At 43.4% G+C, this 17,640-nt stretch overlaps 3 protein-coding genes across 5 annotated transcripts in view; 2 read left to right on the top strand and 1 right to left on the bottom strand.

The window, feature by feature from the left end:
* Positions 1–3,543, top strand: part of ccdc71 (coiled-coil domain containing 71) — a 35,008-nt gene extending 31,465 nt beyond the window's left edge. For all 3 annotated transcript variants that reach the window (XM_029151216.3, XM_055509170.1, XM_029151217.3), the window contains exon 4: positions 1,851–3,543. The gene's annotated coding sequence lies outside the window, so the exon portion shown is untranslated. The remainder of the gene's footprint in view (positions 1–1,850) is intronic.
* Positions 1–16,136, bottom strand: part of stab1 (stabilin 1) — a 35,388-nt gene extending 19,252 nt beyond the window's left edge. Inside the window, exons 1-34 of the mRNA XM_029151212.3 lie at positions 15,581–16,136; positions 15,154–15,375; positions 13,981–14,108; positions 13,767–13,882; positions 13,119–13,204; positions 12,810–12,879; positions 12,601–12,696; positions 11,764–11,877; positions 11,031–11,218; positions 10,749–10,885; positions 10,496–10,623; positions 10,168–10,244; positions 9,856–9,978; positions 7,023–7,160; positions 6,806–6,877; positions 6,598–6,711; positions 6,447–6,500; positions 6,234–6,314; positions 5,990–6,148; positions 5,736–5,798; positions 5,503–5,595; positions 5,189–5,275; positions 5,003–5,114; positions 4,486–4,672; positions 3,641–3,734; positions 3,024–3,182; positions 2,748–2,843; positions 2,329–2,424; positions 2,155–2,202; positions 1,871–1,998; positions 998–1,109; positions 426–503; positions 228–329; positions 44–142 (exon numbers count right to left, since the gene is read on the bottom strand). Coding sequence (XP_029007045.1) covers positions 44–142; positions 228–329; positions 426–503; positions 998–1,109; positions 1,871–1,998; positions 2,155–2,202; positions 2,329–2,424; positions 2,748–2,843; positions 3,024–3,182; positions 3,641–3,734; positions 4,486–4,672; positions 5,003–5,114; positions 5,189–5,275; positions 5,503–5,595; positions 5,736–5,798; positions 5,990–6,148; positions 6,234–6,314; positions 6,447–6,500; positions 6,598–6,711; positions 6,806–6,877; positions 7,023–7,160; positions 9,856–9,978; positions 10,168–10,244; positions 10,496–10,623; positions 10,749–10,885; positions 11,031–11,218; positions 11,764–11,877; positions 12,601–12,696; positions 12,810–12,879; positions 13,119–13,204; positions 13,767–13,882; positions 13,981–14,108; positions 15,154–15,222 — 3,504 coding nt within the window. The 5' untranslated portion in view covers positions 15,223–15,375; positions 15,581–16,136. The remainder of the gene's footprint in view (positions 1–43; positions 143–227; positions 330–425; positions 504–997; positions 1,110–1,870; positions 1,999–2,154; positions 2,203–2,328; positions 2,425–2,747; positions 2,844–3,023; positions 3,183–3,640; positions 3,735–4,485; positions 4,673–5,002; positions 5,115–5,188; positions 5,276–5,502; positions 5,596–5,735; positions 5,799–5,989; positions 6,149–6,233; positions 6,315–6,446; positions 6,501–6,597; positions 6,712–6,805; positions 6,878–7,022; positions 7,161–9,855; positions 9,979–10,167; positions 10,245–10,495; positions 10,624–10,748; positions 10,886–11,030; positions 11,219–11,763; positions 11,878–12,600; positions 12,697–12,809; positions 12,880–13,118; positions 13,205–13,766; positions 13,883–13,980; positions 14,109–15,153; positions 15,376–15,580) is intronic.
* On the top strand, positions 7,364–9,754 carry LOC114855773 (E3 ubiquitin-protein ligase TRIM35-like). The gene has a single exon (XM_029151214.3). The coding sequence runs from the start codon at positions 7,798–7,800 to the stop codon at positions 9,211–9,213; it is 1,416 nt and encodes a 471-aa protein (XP_029007047.1). The 5' UTR covers positions 7,364–7,797; the 3' UTR covers positions 9,214–9,754.
* Positions 16,137–17,640: the final 1,504 nt, after the last annotated feature.

Raw genomic sequence — 17,640 nt, 5'->3', positions numbered from 1 at the left:
ATTAGAGACTATACAGCATGTTGGGATCTGAATCTAAACCTACCAAGATGGAGGAGTTAGTCCTGTCCAGGTGCTGCCTTATTGCCTCATCTGTTGGCAGCAGGAGGGTGTATTTGTCATTCAGAGTCGACAGGTTGTACATCTATTAAAAAGACACAGTTCATCATCATCATCATGCGTCGACAATGAACAAACCCCAGAACATGACACATAAACAAGCGTCTTACCAAAGCATACTGTCGGAAAAGAGTGAAGTTGGAGGAAGAGTTGAGGAAGGCCATCAGGCTGGGGGGCTTAGGAGGAAGGTCTTCAAGGGCTGGGTACAGAATCTAACACACAAGGTTCAATTTAAGAAGCATTTGCAGGAGTCCCAACAGAATCAGTATTAGGTAACATGAACCTGATCTTGTTTGGTTGATTCTCACCTTGTCTATGATATGCAAGTAGCCATTGGTTGCAGGCAAGTTAGGTTTGAGGATGGAGGCATTTCCAATCTGAATCACCTGGAACAACACTTATCTGAGTGCACGTGTCTGAGAACCACGAGACATTCCAAGTGTGATAGCTTTCACCAGATACTATAATTAGCTCCTGCCTTGAACAGGCGGAGCACATTGAACCTTTTTTACTTCTTTTATTTAATCCTATAAGCAAAACAGGAAGTTGGTATTTCAAACAAAGGTGTATTTTATGTTGAGCTGATTGATTTTAATTCAATTCTCCACAGCGATTAAGTGGTTGAGTTGATGATGTTTATATAAAAAAGTGGGAATACAAAGATTTATATTACTTTTATTTATATAATATACTTTTTGCCAATAATGCAGACATGCTGGAATCTAATTGATTGAAAGAGACGGGTCAGATGTGCATATATGAAAAAGGCTTCAGAGAAATCAGGACCTCATTAACACATTACACAGAGTCTGACCTGATCGTCTGAGGCCGGCTAAATTTAACTGTTATTAAATCCACTGGGTTATTGAAACTTTTTTACCCCACTATTGTTGCTGATCTCCCAGGATGTGAGGGGATTCAGAGTAGGAAGTCTGCTCCCAACCAGTTTGTCAAAATCTTCCACTAAGTAGATTCCCTGCAGGAGGTGGGCTCTGCAAGAAGATAGAGCAACACTAATAAGTGATTTCATGATGCACAGATTCACAGCATGCTGCTTATGCACGTCACGGTCTAATGATTTATATGATATGACCTATTGTCAGAGGGCTACTGTATTATTTAGAATCTGGTCATGGGAAATATGTCACAATAATTTGGAGGATATGTTTAAATAAAGTGAGATTATGTGAAAAAACACAAATCACCACATTGTGAATCAAAATGTCATTCAGTAGTGTGTTTTTTTCATACAATATATAGTTCTTTAACAATTGTGTTCTAAAGAAAAAATGGTTCAACAACACTGTATACCTTGTCCGTGTTTGAACACTGTAGCATTTTGTAAAAAGAAAATTGGACATTATCACAGGGGGACGTCTTCACAGTTGGCGTTCGATAGCTCGAACACCAGCTCCCTCTTTACCACAGAGGTCTTGATACAACATCTGCATTATTATAAAACGCTGCCAATTAGCCTGTTAACCTCTCACTCAGTTTTACCCTCACTTACAAACACGTTCTCAAAGCAGACTTCCTGTTTTAAGGCAAGGACTTGTACAGAGCAGTCCACCGAGAACCGAGGCTTAAATGAGCCTCTAGATCTGCCTCTAGATTAGCTCTACATCTGCAGAGAGTCCTGATGTAAGTCTGAGGTGACCAAACCTGATGCAGAGACTAACGCCAACATAAGGATTAAAGGTTTATATTAATGTGCTTATATGTTCATTATGCAGGTGAGAAGACATTAGCTGACCGCAGGAAGTGAGGCAGGAGGTGTCGGCTGAACCAGAATGAGCTCTGAGCAAAACTCATGTTGGACAAAGCTTCTCGTGGAATTAATACTGTGATGTTGCCGCTCAGGTCTTCGTATAGATTGCTCATCTAACAACACACATACATCCAAATCCATTTAAAACAGCTTAGTTTGAACACAGCAGCAGCTACATACACTATGAAATAAGACGTAAGAAGATTTACTACACAATTTAGATTATTTAAAATAGGAAAATGTGCAAAGCACTGATTTTTCTTACGCACCCGGATCAGTCTGTAGAAAACAAACAAGTCATCAATCATGTTCAGCTCCTAGAAACACACATTTAAATGAAACAGTTTAGGACAAACGAGGTGTGCAAAGAAAAGAGGAAGGTAAAAAAAACAGAGCCTCTTTAACAGAAGATGATGTGACATTATACAAGTTTAAATATTTACATCCATTATTGATCCATAGCAGAGGAATCCGTCTCCAGTGTAGCCATCTAAACAGGTGCAGGTGTGATTGCCATCATCCGTTGATTTACACTTTGCCTGATGGTGTGAGAACATAAAGGAGTCATTGAAAATGAACTGTGATACAGACCACATTTACAGTTTAAAATACAGTCATTATTATTAAACTCACACAAATGTAGATATTGCCCATTACACTACAGATTATAAGAACATTAAACAGAACTTATAACCAGGTTTCTATGGAAACAGAGAAGGTTTCTCCAGAAAAATGCTTTTGTTTTTAATTTAATTTTGATTTCAACAAACGCATCTGAAGCTATTCATGAAACATTTAAGTGCATACAAGTAATGTTCAGAGGATCATCAAAGATCAGCAGTGACTGTGTGTATTTGTGTACCAGTGCATGGCAGCCACCGTTCTTTTTAAGGCAGGGGTTGATGAGGTCACACACAATCCCGTTTCCCATATAACCTTGCTGACATTCACACTCACTCTGCAGACAGACGAAGAGATGACAAAAATCTGTACAGTCAAGTAGCATATTAACAAAGTATTTTAACATTCATTGAAATCAGACGTTGATGAACCCGTGTCTCAATGACTGCCTTCCAGCGACTACAATAGGCTGGAAACGTGGCCGACCAGTACCCTACCCCGAGCAGATTACACACACCTGACCCGGTCCGATGTGGTTACAGTGGGCTTTGGGGCTGCAGCCTCCTCGACTCTCCAGCTGACAGTTGTTGATCTCCACACACACTTTGCCATCACCTGTCCAACCCTCAATACACTCGCAAGACACGTTTCCTGGACCCACATAGACACAGTTTGCCTACAAAAAAAGACAACGAGCCAGACTCAGTTCAGCTTTATGCAACTTGAATGTTCTAAATAAAGACATTCAAGACAAGACAATTCAAATATAATCAGAACAGAGTAGATTAAAAATTCATCAGTACATAGTAAAAAGTGAATGTGAAAATGAATCAACAGTTTATCCATATTGTGACTGATGATGTAAAACACAGATAATTTACAACATGTGTGTTTATGTTTGGAACAGATGTTTAATAAAAAAACTCTAAATTAAAGGAAGAAAACAGATGGAAATGCAAAAACATATTAAAGCTGTTATTAACAATAAATAAAGAAAATCAAAAAAAAGAAAAGAAAAAAAAAAAAAAAGCAGAAAATCTGCTTCACAGAGTGAATGAACGCGCACAAAACACAAACACACACACACACACACACACGTTAAAACCACTGTGTTTATTTTTCAGTCACACTTACGTTGGCGTCACAGCCTCCTCGGTTGCTCTTCAGGCAGGGGTTTATGGGAGAGCAGGAGTGGCCGTCGCCCTCATACCCATCTCTACACGCACACCTGGGAACACACAAAGACCCTAATGTTAGACAAACTCAACCAGAGATTATATATTATAGAACAACATCCATCCATCTATTTTCAATGGTCACCAGGTGGTGATCAGTTGACAGCTCGGCCCCTCTCTTTACTTGAGTGTCCAAAACATATGGCCGAAGGTCAGGTGACGAAGGCCTAGGGTGTCCTGGTGCCATGTGCACCGATGGACAGCCTTATGTTCAAACAGGGTGTTTGTTATGGCCAAACTGTGCCTAGAAAAGAAGTCTAATAACATAACACCGCTCGGGTTCAGATCAGGGAGGCCGTTCCTCCCAACAACAACAATACTGTGATAATTCCTAACCAGTGGACAGCAACCAGTAACTCTCGTGTACAGACACAGTGAATGTATAGTATAAAGGGAACAGTTGTGTATTTAGTGTAGTGTTTACATGTTCAGGAAGTTGTGTTGCTTATCACCTGACAAATATAGAAACAAGAGGAGGGAGCTTCAGCAGCCGTGTGCCCACACATGGCTTCACCGTGACTTACAAACATGCTGTTCTAATAATGTAGGACGAGCTACTGCTGCCACAGGTGGTGTGAAGGACAGTTCATCATCCAGAGTCTCCAGCTGTCAGCACAGCTGTGGTGTGCAGTCAGGTATGTGGCCATAGACAAATTGACTGAACAAACAGAGATTTGGCTCAACCCAATACACACTCTCATTAAAAGGTTTCAAAAAATAAATGGTAATAAACTAATATCTTACATAACATACTGGTCCTGATATGCGCAGTACGCATGGATGTGGCAGTGCTCCTGTATGGCATCAGACTGGCAGGGCATGGCCATCTTGTCACAGTATTTTCCAGAGTATCCTTCCAGACACGATCCTTTCCGACACACACCTCCGCTCCCGGGTCGGTTATCACACACTCCGTAGACGCAGCGACAGTCTGAAGACACACAGATCATACGACAGCCTCAGGTTGCTCAGTCCCACTGGGCAAAGCATTATAACACAGCTGCCTGTGCAAAACAGGTCAAACGTCTTAATATTACAATCCCATCTGCATGTGGAGTCGCTCTAGTAGAAACATGCATGTGGAGCCAAGTATGTGCACAGATTGTCCACATCCCTAATGCACAGGCTGCAAATGGACTGGAAGATCAACCACTCAGTGCTTTCATTGTTTCGCTCATTAAACGTGCGTGAGGTGCGTTTTGTCTTGGCGTCTGCTGCGTTTTCTTCTCATCGTTAGTTCAAACAGAGGAAACGCCGCTACCTTCATCACAGTTGTCTCCATGCTTCTTTGGATCTGAGCAGATGTGGCAGGCGACGCCCTTGAAGCCTGACTGACAGCTGCATGAGCCATTGCCACGAATGCCATCGAAGCACTGCATGGAGAGCAAAACACGTCACCGGAACATCAGGAAGGACGCGAGTTTGAAACGGATTTCACGCCACTCACTGATCCTTTGTTGTAGCACGGATTCTGAAATCCTCCAATACAGGGTTTACAGTCGGGGCCATAGAAACCTTTACAACACTCTGCTGTCTGTCAAGACAAACCGAGAAGGGCACAACTTTGAACACATAAAGATGGCTGTGGTCATATTATGCTCCCCCTCTTCGATTTAGGAGGAGAATGATGATGATGAACTTGAGTCGCATTTCTTTCTCAGTCAAAGCAGTGAACGGCTTCTCATCTGAAGACACCATTAAAGGTAGAATAGATGTAAAAATGCAGCTCCTGAGGCAGTTTTTAGAGTTTTCAGTCCTAACCTGTTTGGTGGAGTTGCAGAATTTTGCACATCCTTTACCAAGTGTTGAAGTCAGGGGCGATATTGTGTATTCACAGCCAATCTGATGAAGGGTCTGCAGAAACAAAAGAAACAATACCTCAAACATGGATACGTTTTAAATTACCCCAATAAAAGCACGTTGAACGCTTTTGTCATGGCTGATATGTGAAGGAGACGTGATAGAATTGTTCCAGTAATAAAGATGGATTTTACCAGGTCAGTGCTGCCTTCTGGACAGTTTGTGCTAGAAAGGTAACTGCAGTGAACACACGGACCCTAAAAACACAATCACAGAATCACAACAAATCTTCTACACTGCTGGTTTTTAGCTTCTGTACACTGTTTAAACATTTTCACATATTTCACACAAAAACAAATAAATTACAAAAAAAGCTTTCAGTGAGTGTCCATGACTTTTCTGTCCGGTATTCATCTGTGATGTCATGTGATGTCACTCCTCTCCTCACCTGGGTGATCTTGCTCTCGATAACGTCACAGCGATGAGGGAGGATTGGGAGGATGGACGGTGGATACAGCAGCCCATCAATCACGTGTATGACTCCATTAGACGCCATGATGTTAGTGCTCAATAGACGGACTCTCTTCTCCCCCAGTAGGATCTGACCCTGGGGTTGAAAGACACAGAAAACTGTTTGAGTAGAAGCTGCTGTGAATCACTGAAATGCTGTGCAGTCAGGTTAAAACGCCTACGTCGTCCGATGCCGTGATGGTGATGATCTGATTGGCCGTTGTCTGGATTTGAGGGAGACCAACCAACTCGTCAACTGTCAGCTGCAGAAAGAACAAACATCCTAATGACTTTGATATTGTTCACCACCTCATGTCTGTTAAGTTAATACAGACTGGCAGCGTAAACTAAAAGGAAGCACACAGAGAGAAACGTGTGGTGTGGAGGTTTCTTACCACAGCCTGGGAGAACACATGGTGCTTGAGGAGTTCCTGGAGCTTATGTTGGGCCTCGAAGGAGAGCATGAAATATTAGAATAACTTTTTTGCACATATTTAAAATGATATTTGATCAGAATTCGAGCCAGCTGCCCTCCAGCATCCTTACTTCTTTCAGCATGTACAGGATGCTGCCGTCCCTGGATCTGTCCACGGCCTCGTTGCTGGGGACGAACATGGTCAGAGGTCCTGGGCCCCCGAGAGGAGGGGGCGACTGGCAGTTCTACAAAACATTAAGCCTCATCAGCAGCATACATTTACTGCTTACCATTTAGAACGACTCATCCCTACATATATGCAAAACGATAATAACTCACATCAACCAGAGACAAGAAGCGATTGTACTTGGGGTCCTTGGTCAAAATCTCTTTAATTGTCAAATTAGCGAACTAGAGGAGAAGGAAAGAAACATTCAGCTGCAGCTATAATAAATGCAGGATCTTAGACTATACTATTTATAAAGGTCAAATTAACAAGTCTAGTTCCTATGGAATCATTCCGGCTCTATTTTTGACTCTTTCATCTTCTGTTCACCTTTTCATCCCGAGGAGCCTTTTTAGAAAGTGTTGCTGCAATCGGCTGATCAATGATGTGAATGATGCCGTTGGCTGCAGGCAGGTTTTCCTCCAGGATGCTGTACAGTTTGCTGGGGTCGTCCATCAGGATGAATCTCTATGATAAACAGAGTGCATGCCAACATATTGATAAGTGGTCATGCAATGAGGTGATTAGAATAAAAACAATGTTAAAAACCCCAACTTACTCAACCAGAGCTACTATTTAAAGCAGCGATTAAAGGTTTAAGTGGTTCAACTGACTAAATGGTAGTTAAAACAAAGAGCAACCACATTCTGCAAGTTTATCTGCTCAAATCCATTTCAACATCAACTTTGTTCAGTCATAAAGTGAATTAAAGGTTCATAGGAGTCTAAATCCTCTGTAGTTTTTGTCCAGTATGGTGGAGACAGGTTTATTTTGTAACACGCAGTAACTTCCTATAAAAGGCAGTTTGCAGGCTGACACAGGGGCAGAGTGCAGCAATGAGCTCCACCCACTGACTCAGCAGCTAAACAGGAAACTACGGATTCCCGCTCCGTGTCACTGAGAGAAGACGCACGCAGAGGTTCACAGCAAAAACCTGACGGCCAGTGAAAAAGGGACCAACTCCAGAGGTGACGCTGGTGTTACTGGACACTTCAACCTTCTGCAGGCTGCACATAACTACCCGGAGGAGTCTCAGCTCAAAGTGAAAGCAAGCTCCTGGACTGGCCTACTTCCTGCTGTGTCTTCAGCTCTACTCAGAGACACAATGTCAATCAGGTCAGACGAGGACCTCACTTGTCCTGTTTGCCAGGACCTCTTCAGCGATCCCGTTGTCCTGGACTGCAGCCACAGCTTCTGTAAGGACTGTCTGCAGAGATGGTGGAACCAGAAGACATCACGTGAGTGTCCGTGTTGTAAGGTTGAGTCTAAAACTAACAATCCACCGTGTAACTTGGCCTTAAAGAACCTTTCCGAGGCCTTTTTATTAGAGAGAAATCGGAGCGGTTGTGCAGGATCAGACACTCTGTGCAGTGAACACGGCGAAAAGCTTAAACTCTTCTGTTTGGACCATCAGCAGCCGATTTGTCTGGTCTGCAGAGATTCAAGAGCACATGCAAACCACACCTTTTTACCTGTCAACGAAGCGGCATGTGATCATAGAGAGAAGCTTCAGAAATGCCTGAAGCCTCTACAAGAGAAGCTAAAAGCCTTTGAACAAATGAAAGAAACCTGTGACCAAACAGCTCAACACATAAAGGTCCAGGCCAAGCGCACGGAGACGCTGATTCGAGAGCAGTTTCAAAAGTTTCACCAGTTCCTTGAGGAGGAAGAGGAGGCCAGGGTGTCTGCCCTGAGAGAGGAAGAGAGGCGGAAGAGTGCACTGATGGGCGAGAAGCTGGAGGCCCTGAGCAGAGACATGTCAGCTCTATCGAACACAGTCAGAGCCACTGAGGGGGAGCTGAGAGCCGACGACGCCTCATTCCTGAAGAATTACAAGAATGTGCTGAAAAGAGCGGAGCAGCGCTCCCTGCTGGACGCCCCCCCGCTGAGCTCAGGGGCGCTGATAGACGCGGCCAAACATCTGGGTAACCTGAGCTTCCACATCTGGAACAAGATGAAGGCCATGGTGTCTTACACACCTGTCGTTCTGGATCCGAACACCGCCGACGCTGAACTTGTTCTGTGCAAAGAACTGACGAGCGTGAGGTTTGGAGCCAAACAAAACCGTCCAAACAACCCAGAGAGAAGCCGATTCCTCTGCTCCGTTCTGGGCTCCGAAGGTTTCACCTCAGGAAACCACACTTGGGACATTGAGGTCGGGGAGAACAAGGACTGGGAACTGGGTGTGTTGGGAGATGTAACCAGGAACAGATCCAGCTCCGAGTCCAGACTGTGGAGAATCATGTTCTCTAACAGTAAGTTATTAGTGTTCTCTACGTCGGATCCAGAGAGAGTTCTACCGCTGAAGAAAAGGCTCCGGAAGATCAGAGTTAATCTGAATTTAGAGGAAGGAGACCTTTCATTCTACGATCTGGATAAAAACACACACATTTACACATTCAAGGACACTTTCACTGACACCCTGTTTCCATACATTTACACAGAGAACCATTTACCAATTAACATTTTACCAGAGAAGTTTTCTGTAAGAATGGAAAAGCAAAGTTATGTTGGTGTGTAAGTGTAAGTTAAGGCATTATTATAATTGGGCCAAACGATTGTCAACTGTCACGGACAGTTTACAAAATCAGATTTTACCGAATGAGGTGAAATTGTTGTTTCTACAAACCAAGGGGTCAACTGTAATCAGTACACAGTGTTTATTTATGACCTCAGCTTTGTGACTGGAACAATCTTCTAAAATAGGAAAATAGAAATGTATATCTCTTCATCAACATCTCTGCTCTGCTCAAGCAACTAATAACTGTAAAGTTAATAAATAAGTCAGTTCAAGTACTTGATTTTAAATCATCACAGGACTTCAAATCTTGATTCATGATTCAAGGATGATTAATGTATAAACTGTATCAAACACATGAGCCTGTAGTTTTTTTAATTCCTGTTTTACATAGTGTTTTACTTTAATGGCATTTACAGTAATGTGACCTTTAATCCATGGAACTAATGAACGCTTTGCTCCTTCTGTGCTGAGCATTCACATTATGTCTTTTTGTCAGTGTGAGTGTGTCAGAGATTATACGTGAATAAACAGTGGCACACAATCAGAATATGAACAGTGTCTTTGTATGCGTGACTCCAGTCCTTCATTGTGAAATAAAGGTTCTGCTCACTGCTGCACGCTGGCCGTCCACACAGCTCCTACCTTGTTGTGTTTGCCTCGGAGCTCGGCTCCTCCGTACAACGTGAAGTCTCGACCCTCCAGATCCTTGTAGAGGTGCTGACCCAGGATCAGGTGGTTTTTACACACTTCTTCCTCATTAACTCCCTGCAAAAACAGTGGAGTCGGTAGATCAAAGGCCGGGCTGGTTGAGGATAAACACTTGGTTTCAGCGACACTAAAAACATGAATCAAATGCTTCACATAAACCTGGACCTTGGCTACAGTTAATGAGATTCTTATGAATCTGTGCTGGTGAGCACTGAGGGGATAATCACGTAAACACAGGTGACCTACAGTCAGAGGTGTTTTCAACAAGGGGATGAAAGCAGTGAAGGGCCCATTGTGGCTCAGCAGCCGTGAACATCCTTTTTCTGAGAACAGAAAATAAAGCACACACAAACACACGGATAATAACAGCAGCTGAATCGAGAGCAATATAAACTCAGTTTAGTAAAGCACGTCCGAAATCGTTGTTTCTTTCACTATCTTTTATTAAATGTGTCGATACTGAATGAGTCCTACAGTAAAATTTCGTTCATGACATTAAAGTTACAGTGGAACATTTTCCTACAGACATAAAGTAAAGTCTACGGTTTCATGGCTTTTAATTTGTTGCTCTCACCGAACAGAGACACGGCTCCAGTCAGATTTTCTCGCAGGTTTCCACTTCTGTCCAGCTCTAGAATTCGCGCCATCAGGTTACCATAGCAACGCCACCCATCACCAATCTGATCGGACTCACACAAACACCTGAGAGGGGTGACGGACAGACGGATGGAGTTACACCACACTCACAAACTACAACACAGCTAAATGCAAAGAAACAGTAGGCGCCATCGTCGAGGCCCGGTTCTAAACCCGGCTCCGTGTCGGACCTGGGGCGTCCGTCCAACTCAGTGTGACAGGCAGCTGTGGGGTCACACGTGTCTGCTGCGCAGGCCGATACCAGCTCACAACCAGCCTGAGGGTTGCCACCTATGGGGGACATGCCGTACATACACTTGCAGCTGGACTGGGAGAGAGACAAAAGGTTCAGAACAATTAGCTCTGGTTCCAGCACAGGATCTATGGGTATTTACAACTCTTCTACTTCATGAACTGTGCGGTTTCAGATTATAACCAGGCATTTCTCAACAATGTTCCTGAGCCGTTCTCACCTTGTTTGGCCCTTCAAACACACAGACAGTGGAGTTAATGGGACATCCTCCATTGTTCTGAGAGCAGGGGTTCTTGGGAACGCAGATCCTGCCGTCACCCTCGAAGTCTGGCTTACAGGCGCAGCTGGGCTTTGAGCCTTGCATGGAGCACATGGCATTGGGGTCGCAGTCCTTCGCTAGGCAAACACCTAAACAAAAAGGTGCCAAAAAGGTGCTTGACTTTAGAACAACTAGTTCAAAAGTAACTGAGTAGCCAACTTTGTTCCCTTCTTGTTCCCACATGGATTTATTTCTGGAGACAAAGAGGAAGATAAAGTCTTGTGAGACTTATTATTTGTCTTTCAACAGACATCGTCCTTGCCACACGCTGACAATCATGGACGTGACTGTTCAGGCAGTAGCTGATAAGAAGAGTTAGCGAGAATAAAATTGCAAGCATCTATTGAAGGAGATCCAGATTTCTAATAACCGTATTACAAATGGAAAATGAACTGAAAATTAGAAGAGTCCAGCAAAGCCGCATAATTTGCTTTTTCAAGTTTGAGTGATGCAGAACAGCACCTTCTTGTTCCCCAGGTTCAACTAATGAAAGCAAATACTTACTCTGCCATAAAATAAGTGTGTGTATCACTGTGAAACTCATGGACTGTGGTGGGCTGACGGACCAAACTAACAACAGCTTGAAAGAAGGAAAACACAGACATCTGACTTAAATGCCGAACGCTGCGTTTACTTGCGCATTTTCCCTGCAGCGTCTTCGCGTGTCCAGGTAAACAGTCACAGTACGCAGCGTCTCCCTCTCCTTTACAGTACGAGTACGGGCTGCAGTTACTGCATCGGCTGCTCACTGATAACACAGGAACAAAAGCAGTTCACTGGAGATGAACAGGCGAAGACAAAGCAATTCCTGCAGCATCAACTGTAAAATATGACACCTGTCACTGCTGTTATTTGAGAAGCGCTTGTTTAAAGTGCTTCATACGTGTTGAAATATGGATACGTGTAAAATATTTTCTGCATTTGTAAAATGTTGTTTGTAAATCTGCATTTCCTAGATTAGGCCTAAAAATGATTATTCTACACTGTGCTAAAAATTATAAATAAGGCTGTAACAAAACAGATAAAGAAGACAAAACACAAACATTACTTTTTCACAATTAAGTCAAACTAAATGTGATTATTATGTGCAATTCATTAGACTGATATTTTCAGTTTCAATAGTTTCATCTTAACCACATGTCGCAAAAGACTGAGTCAGTAAATAACATTTGTGTGTAATCAAATAAACAATTGTTGTTAAAAAAAACTGAACACAAAACTAAATAAGTAAACAACTAGTATGTTAACAATCTTCCTAATGTTGACATTTTAAGGTATTTTATTTAAAATCTCATCGCATATTAATAACCAAACAACGTTTTAACAGATTTGTCATTTCTTGCTTTTTAGCATTTGCAACAACGTAAATGTTCCACAAACTCTACTGAACACCACAACTATGGACACAGGTTTACATTGTACCACAGTGTCTTTACATATAATTGAATGTAATATCAACGTGTGGTCTGACCTTTATCGCAGCGCTTGCCAGTGTACGGTGGTTGACAAAAACACTGTCCATCACCCTCTGGACCTTTATTACACAAGCCATGCTCACAGTCACACTCTGCTCAAAGACACAACAGAGCATAGTGTCAGATGTGAGGCCAGATGTTGCTCTGCAACCAAACAGCTTCCAGTTTCTATTATTTTGCCTCTCCTATAAGTCAGAGACTCCACCTTTATCACACTTTTCGCCAAAAGCATTTGGATTCTTGCACTCCTGACAGGCAAATCCAGAAAAGCCGTCCTAAGAGGAAGAGGCACGAGATTTATATTTCACAGCATTGCCAAGACATCAACAATTTGCTTTAAGAAGTAACCAAATAGGTTTCAAACACAAAACAGTGCAAGGAAACCAATAATGGAAAAGATCCAGACGTGAGTGTGACACGTGTCGAGAGGAACCGTTTTAGTAATGGGCGCTGCTCACCAGAAATACAAACTAAACTAACACTAATAAGATGAGCAGACGTGTTGAACACTGACCTCACAGACACACGTCCCATTGCCAAGATCTCCATCTACGCAGGTTCCATGGTAGTTACAGGTCTTCTCTGACCAGCTGGGACAGGCTGCAGGTGCACAGGTGAACAGGGACACGAGGTTAGAGGAGCTTCAATGTCATCTAGGTGAGGTTCTCTGGAAGTTGAATCATGGGATCGGAGCTTGTTTCTGAAGTTTGTGCTCCAGATGCCATGACTCAGCATCCGGATCAGTCATAGTTCTGAGTGTACATTTAAGTTGCCAAACAATCTGATAAGATAGGAACGCTGCACTGCTCGTTTCTGCTCCACGATCCTTCTGTGTTCGCTTGAAAACGTTCCCCATCGCTCTTGAATTAGAGTTAATAATGTGATTTGCACTGGCCAGAGAGCAGTTCAATTATCAACAGCGACTCTACAAACTGTTACAACTTGACCCTTGACCCTGAATTGGACTGAAGTGCTTGAGGTGCTCCGTCTGGTTTCATAAACACGGCATAAAACAAATCAACCAATGAGGGTCAATGTCACCAAGACCTGGAATTATCTTTTTGTCAGTGCTTGAATGGACACCTGCTGCTGTTCCACTACACACTGTCCTTTAGCGTGAATGTCTTCTGAGAGCTTTGTGTGTGTTTTTCGTGGCTCTTACGCAGACACAGAGGCCCCCAGAACTGTGGGCAGCACTTTGGCTGCATAAAGGTCTTCATGCAGATTTGCCGACATCCTTCCAGTTTCGTATCTCTGCCACCAATCTTCACCACGTAACTGCAGCACAGAGTGAACAAGAGGCGCAGAAGCTGGTTCACATCCTACGCGCTTGATGAGATGCGCTTAGAGAACATCTGGTACGATGTGGGACAGACCTGCAGTTGAAGCTGCCTATGTTGCGGAAACCGTGTCTGCAGTTGGAAGCAGCCAATAAAGCACAGGACGTGCAGTCGTTGTACACCTCCAGCCTCCGATAGCTGGAACATTGACCAGGACGCGAAGTCTGAGGGAGCACAAGAGAACTGAGACTGCAGAGCTAGAGATTCCTCCTTATATTGATCAGTTACACCAATAACCATGAACAACAACATTTGGAGACAAGAATTTAATAACAATATAAAATGGCAGAATAGTTCTAAGAAACATTAACCATCCAGTCCTTCCAGTCCTTTAAACAACCTTAATAAACTTAACAACCACTGGAAGTGTCCTCTGTTATCAGGTACAAGCATAACCTTAGTTTCCGGGAAGTTGTGAGATTAGTTTTCATCCTGTGTCGACCCAGGAATGCACCCAGACAACCACATTCACTGCACTCACAGTGTCAGGCTGCTGCCTGACTGACCTGCAGCCACAGGCAGCAGTCGCCCCTGTTCTTGCATAGTGTGTTCTTCCTGATCACTTCCAGGGACCACTGGATCGGATCTGCTCAGTTTGGTAGCACACGTTTGCCCCAAGCCCAGAGTTTTATGCTTTAACATACTGGGACAATGGCCATTATGATGATACGGCCTCAGACACGAGGCTGCAGAGTTAAGGAATTAGTGATTAAGCGAATTAGTCGGTTGCTTTATTCTTTTGGATGTGTACACAGTAAAATACAGCAAAGTACGGTGAAACCTATTATATACTTGAATTACTCCGAGGTGCAGAATTGAAACATTTTTGACCGATGGCCCTTTAGATTTCTCGATAACTTGTAGGACTGGTGTTCAAAGGCAGTTGTAGCTTAATTATAGTGTAATGAACCAGGCTACAGCTTCCTGCCCCTGCAGCCTCTGATGGTTCAGATTGTTCAATCACAGAATCAGAAGTATCACATTACAGCCGTTAGATGAAAAACTGTGAGGCGTTAATGATGATGGACATTTGCATGAGTGTTGTAACTTTGTGGAAGGAAACGAGTTAGTTCCGTTACGTTTAGACTCCTGTCTGGCTTTGGTACATTATGCACAGCTGTTTAGTTCACGTTGGTGTTAGGATTTAACAAGCAAAGGTGTTCCTGATGTGTTACTGGCCCGAGTGCAGCGTCTGGACAGGCGTTTTACCTGTGTTTGTGGGGAGACTTGCTGGCAGAGCAGCAGCAGCGACAGCAGCTTCAGCAGCTTCAGCAGCATGGCTCAAAGTGTCATATCCAGAAAGGCAAAATAAATCCACCAACCGGGTGTCCTCCAAGTATCAGCAGGAAGAAATCAGTAGAGAGAAAATTCCAGACGTCTCCAGGGAAGTTGGAGCTGGTTTTCTAAGCTCTGAATCACCCCCTCTGCTATCTACAGGAAAAACACATGCACAACATCCTCAGAGCAGAACAACAATGTTGTTAGAGAACAGTGGAGTTGTATTCCAGCAGTAATGTGTCTACAGGAACTGACAGCCAGCTCCAGTGGGACGGGACGATCTCAGAAACCTAAACATCAACCGCAGGGTGAATCCAAGCAACAATGGCCTCTATGAGTCAACTAACCACCAGATTACCAGTAAGAAGCCGCCTCGGCCGAGTCTCCAGAGCAGCCGGAGAAGCTGGAGCGACTGGTGGCAGCACGTTTTCTCCTCTCTAATCTAGACAGAGAAAGAGAAAAAAACAGAAACTGGCACCTCCTGGAACCTCCCAGCAGAGGTCATCTCCTCCTCCTACTCCCCAAGCGCTAACAGCAACAGCACAGGAATTACAACACAGCCACAGGAGCGTCCCCCACAGTAACAAGTGTTTGGGCTTTAATAACAAATATACTCTAACAATAACATTTATTGTATTAAGACATACATTCACTGCTCTCGACTCCAGTGAAAACCTGAATCACTTTAAGAGGCTGTTGCTATAACTATGGCAACTGCCTGAAGAACATCCAACATCACCCCAGGTCTAGTCTAGATGAATTCTACAGGGCTGCAACTTTAACTATAACGTTCGACTGAGGGAATTTGAAAAATCTTCTCTTCCTGGGAGGAAGCTTTCGATGCACATCCTTTTCTGGCCGTCACATTGGTCCAGCGTGATCTGAACGGATTTCCTCGTCAGCTGACGTTACTCCACAACTGCTTCTGAGAATCTAAGGGGACAAATGTGAAAGCTGGGTTTCTTTCCTGTTTTAATTTTGCTTGGACATGACGAACAGATGAAACAGCATGTTTAATCTGGCCATGGAAGAGGTCAGGGGTCAAGCAGTAGGCTGACAGAACAAAAGCAGGAAGCACGCGGACACGGAGGAACGATAAACCGCTGGACACGTTTACTGCCATACTCAAACTCATTCTGGAAGGAAGACTAGAAATGTGGCCGTCTTCCTCCGCAAATATCTGACAATAGAATGGAAGTCAAAACCGTTGAAACCTGTTCAATCACTGTTTGCTGTGACCACTCTTTATTTATACGGCACATTTTGAGCATCGACGTTGCATAAAGCAGACTCGTAATAATAAATATTACATTGTGAACACTTGGTTTGTTGTGTCTTATAATATAAAACTCCAGGTTACATCCATGACATAGAGAAAACGTACAGTTAAGTAAGTGGGTAAGTGTGGATTCCAGAGGGACACGAGGCCGTGTAAACATATCTGAATGACCCGATGCAGGTTCTGAGTATGCTGCCGATACTGATGCTCTGAATGTAGTCCCAGATCAGTGTGGCCTTGACACAGTTTGATTAAAGCCACAAGACACAAACACACATCAAAACGGTGTGAAGGTTGTCGCTATCTCTGGCACTAAAAAAACAGACACAGACACGCTCCTGACAAAAGGCAGAGAACACACGGTTGTGCAGAGAACTAGAGTTGATATTAATGAACCTGACCAGTGAACTTATCCAAACACGACCTGAAAATCTGACCCGGTCGTAGCACGTCTGATCCAAGCGTCGTGTCTTCTTTGCATAATGATGAATAGCCAGTTTACAGCTAAAGGCTTGATTGTTCTTTGAAATGCTTGGTCATTAGCTTTGGAACATTTTGGGAAAATGATGCTATCAATGCCAGAAGCACCAAAGAAACCGAAATGAGTGTTTCCGACCTGCGAGGGGTCCGTTCGCTCACACTGCCCTGATGACCCAGCAGGACATGCTCCGGGTCAGAGACACGGTTCTGCTGATTGGACACATCTGGGTACAGTAACTCAGCATGCGGCCTGTGGAAGCGTCTGTGAAGAGGAACTCAACTGAAATTCATGATAAGCAGCTTGGTCAGACAGGAAATAGAGGAAGTTGAAGGAGTTGAAAGGTGGCGGCACATTTTGTTTTGCTGATCTGGCAACTCATCAAAACCTCAATGGACAACAAAAACTACAGAGTGCTGACGATTCCATTTGGTCCTTTGTAAAACTCTAAACATGTGATAGGTGAGAGTCAAAACCATCAAGAAATGCTTGATTTGTAGAAACTAACTGTTATAATAAATAAAATATATGAAGGAAAATATTAAGTTCATAACTAATTAACCATTTAATATGTTGGACAAATTGTGTAGCTGCTAGAATCTAATTCTAATTTAATTTCAGACATGTCTGTGCATACATGACGTGTGTATGTAGACATTAT

The sequence above is a fragment of the Betta splendens genome, chromosome 5 (genome assembly GCF_900634795.4).
Source record: "Betta splendens chromosome 5, fBetSpl5.4, whole genome shotgun sequence".
Lineage (NCBI taxonomy): Eukaryota > Metazoa > Chordata > Actinopteri > Anabantiformes > Osphronemidae > Betta > Betta splendens.
This window is presented reverse-complemented; position numbering and strand designations above follow the sequence as displayed.

Excerpts from the sequence above, each read along its gene's own strand:
- LOC114855773 (XM_029151214.3), top strand. The coding sequence starts at position 7,798 with ATGTCAATCAGGTCAGACGAGGACCTCACTTGTCCTGTTTGCCAGGAC.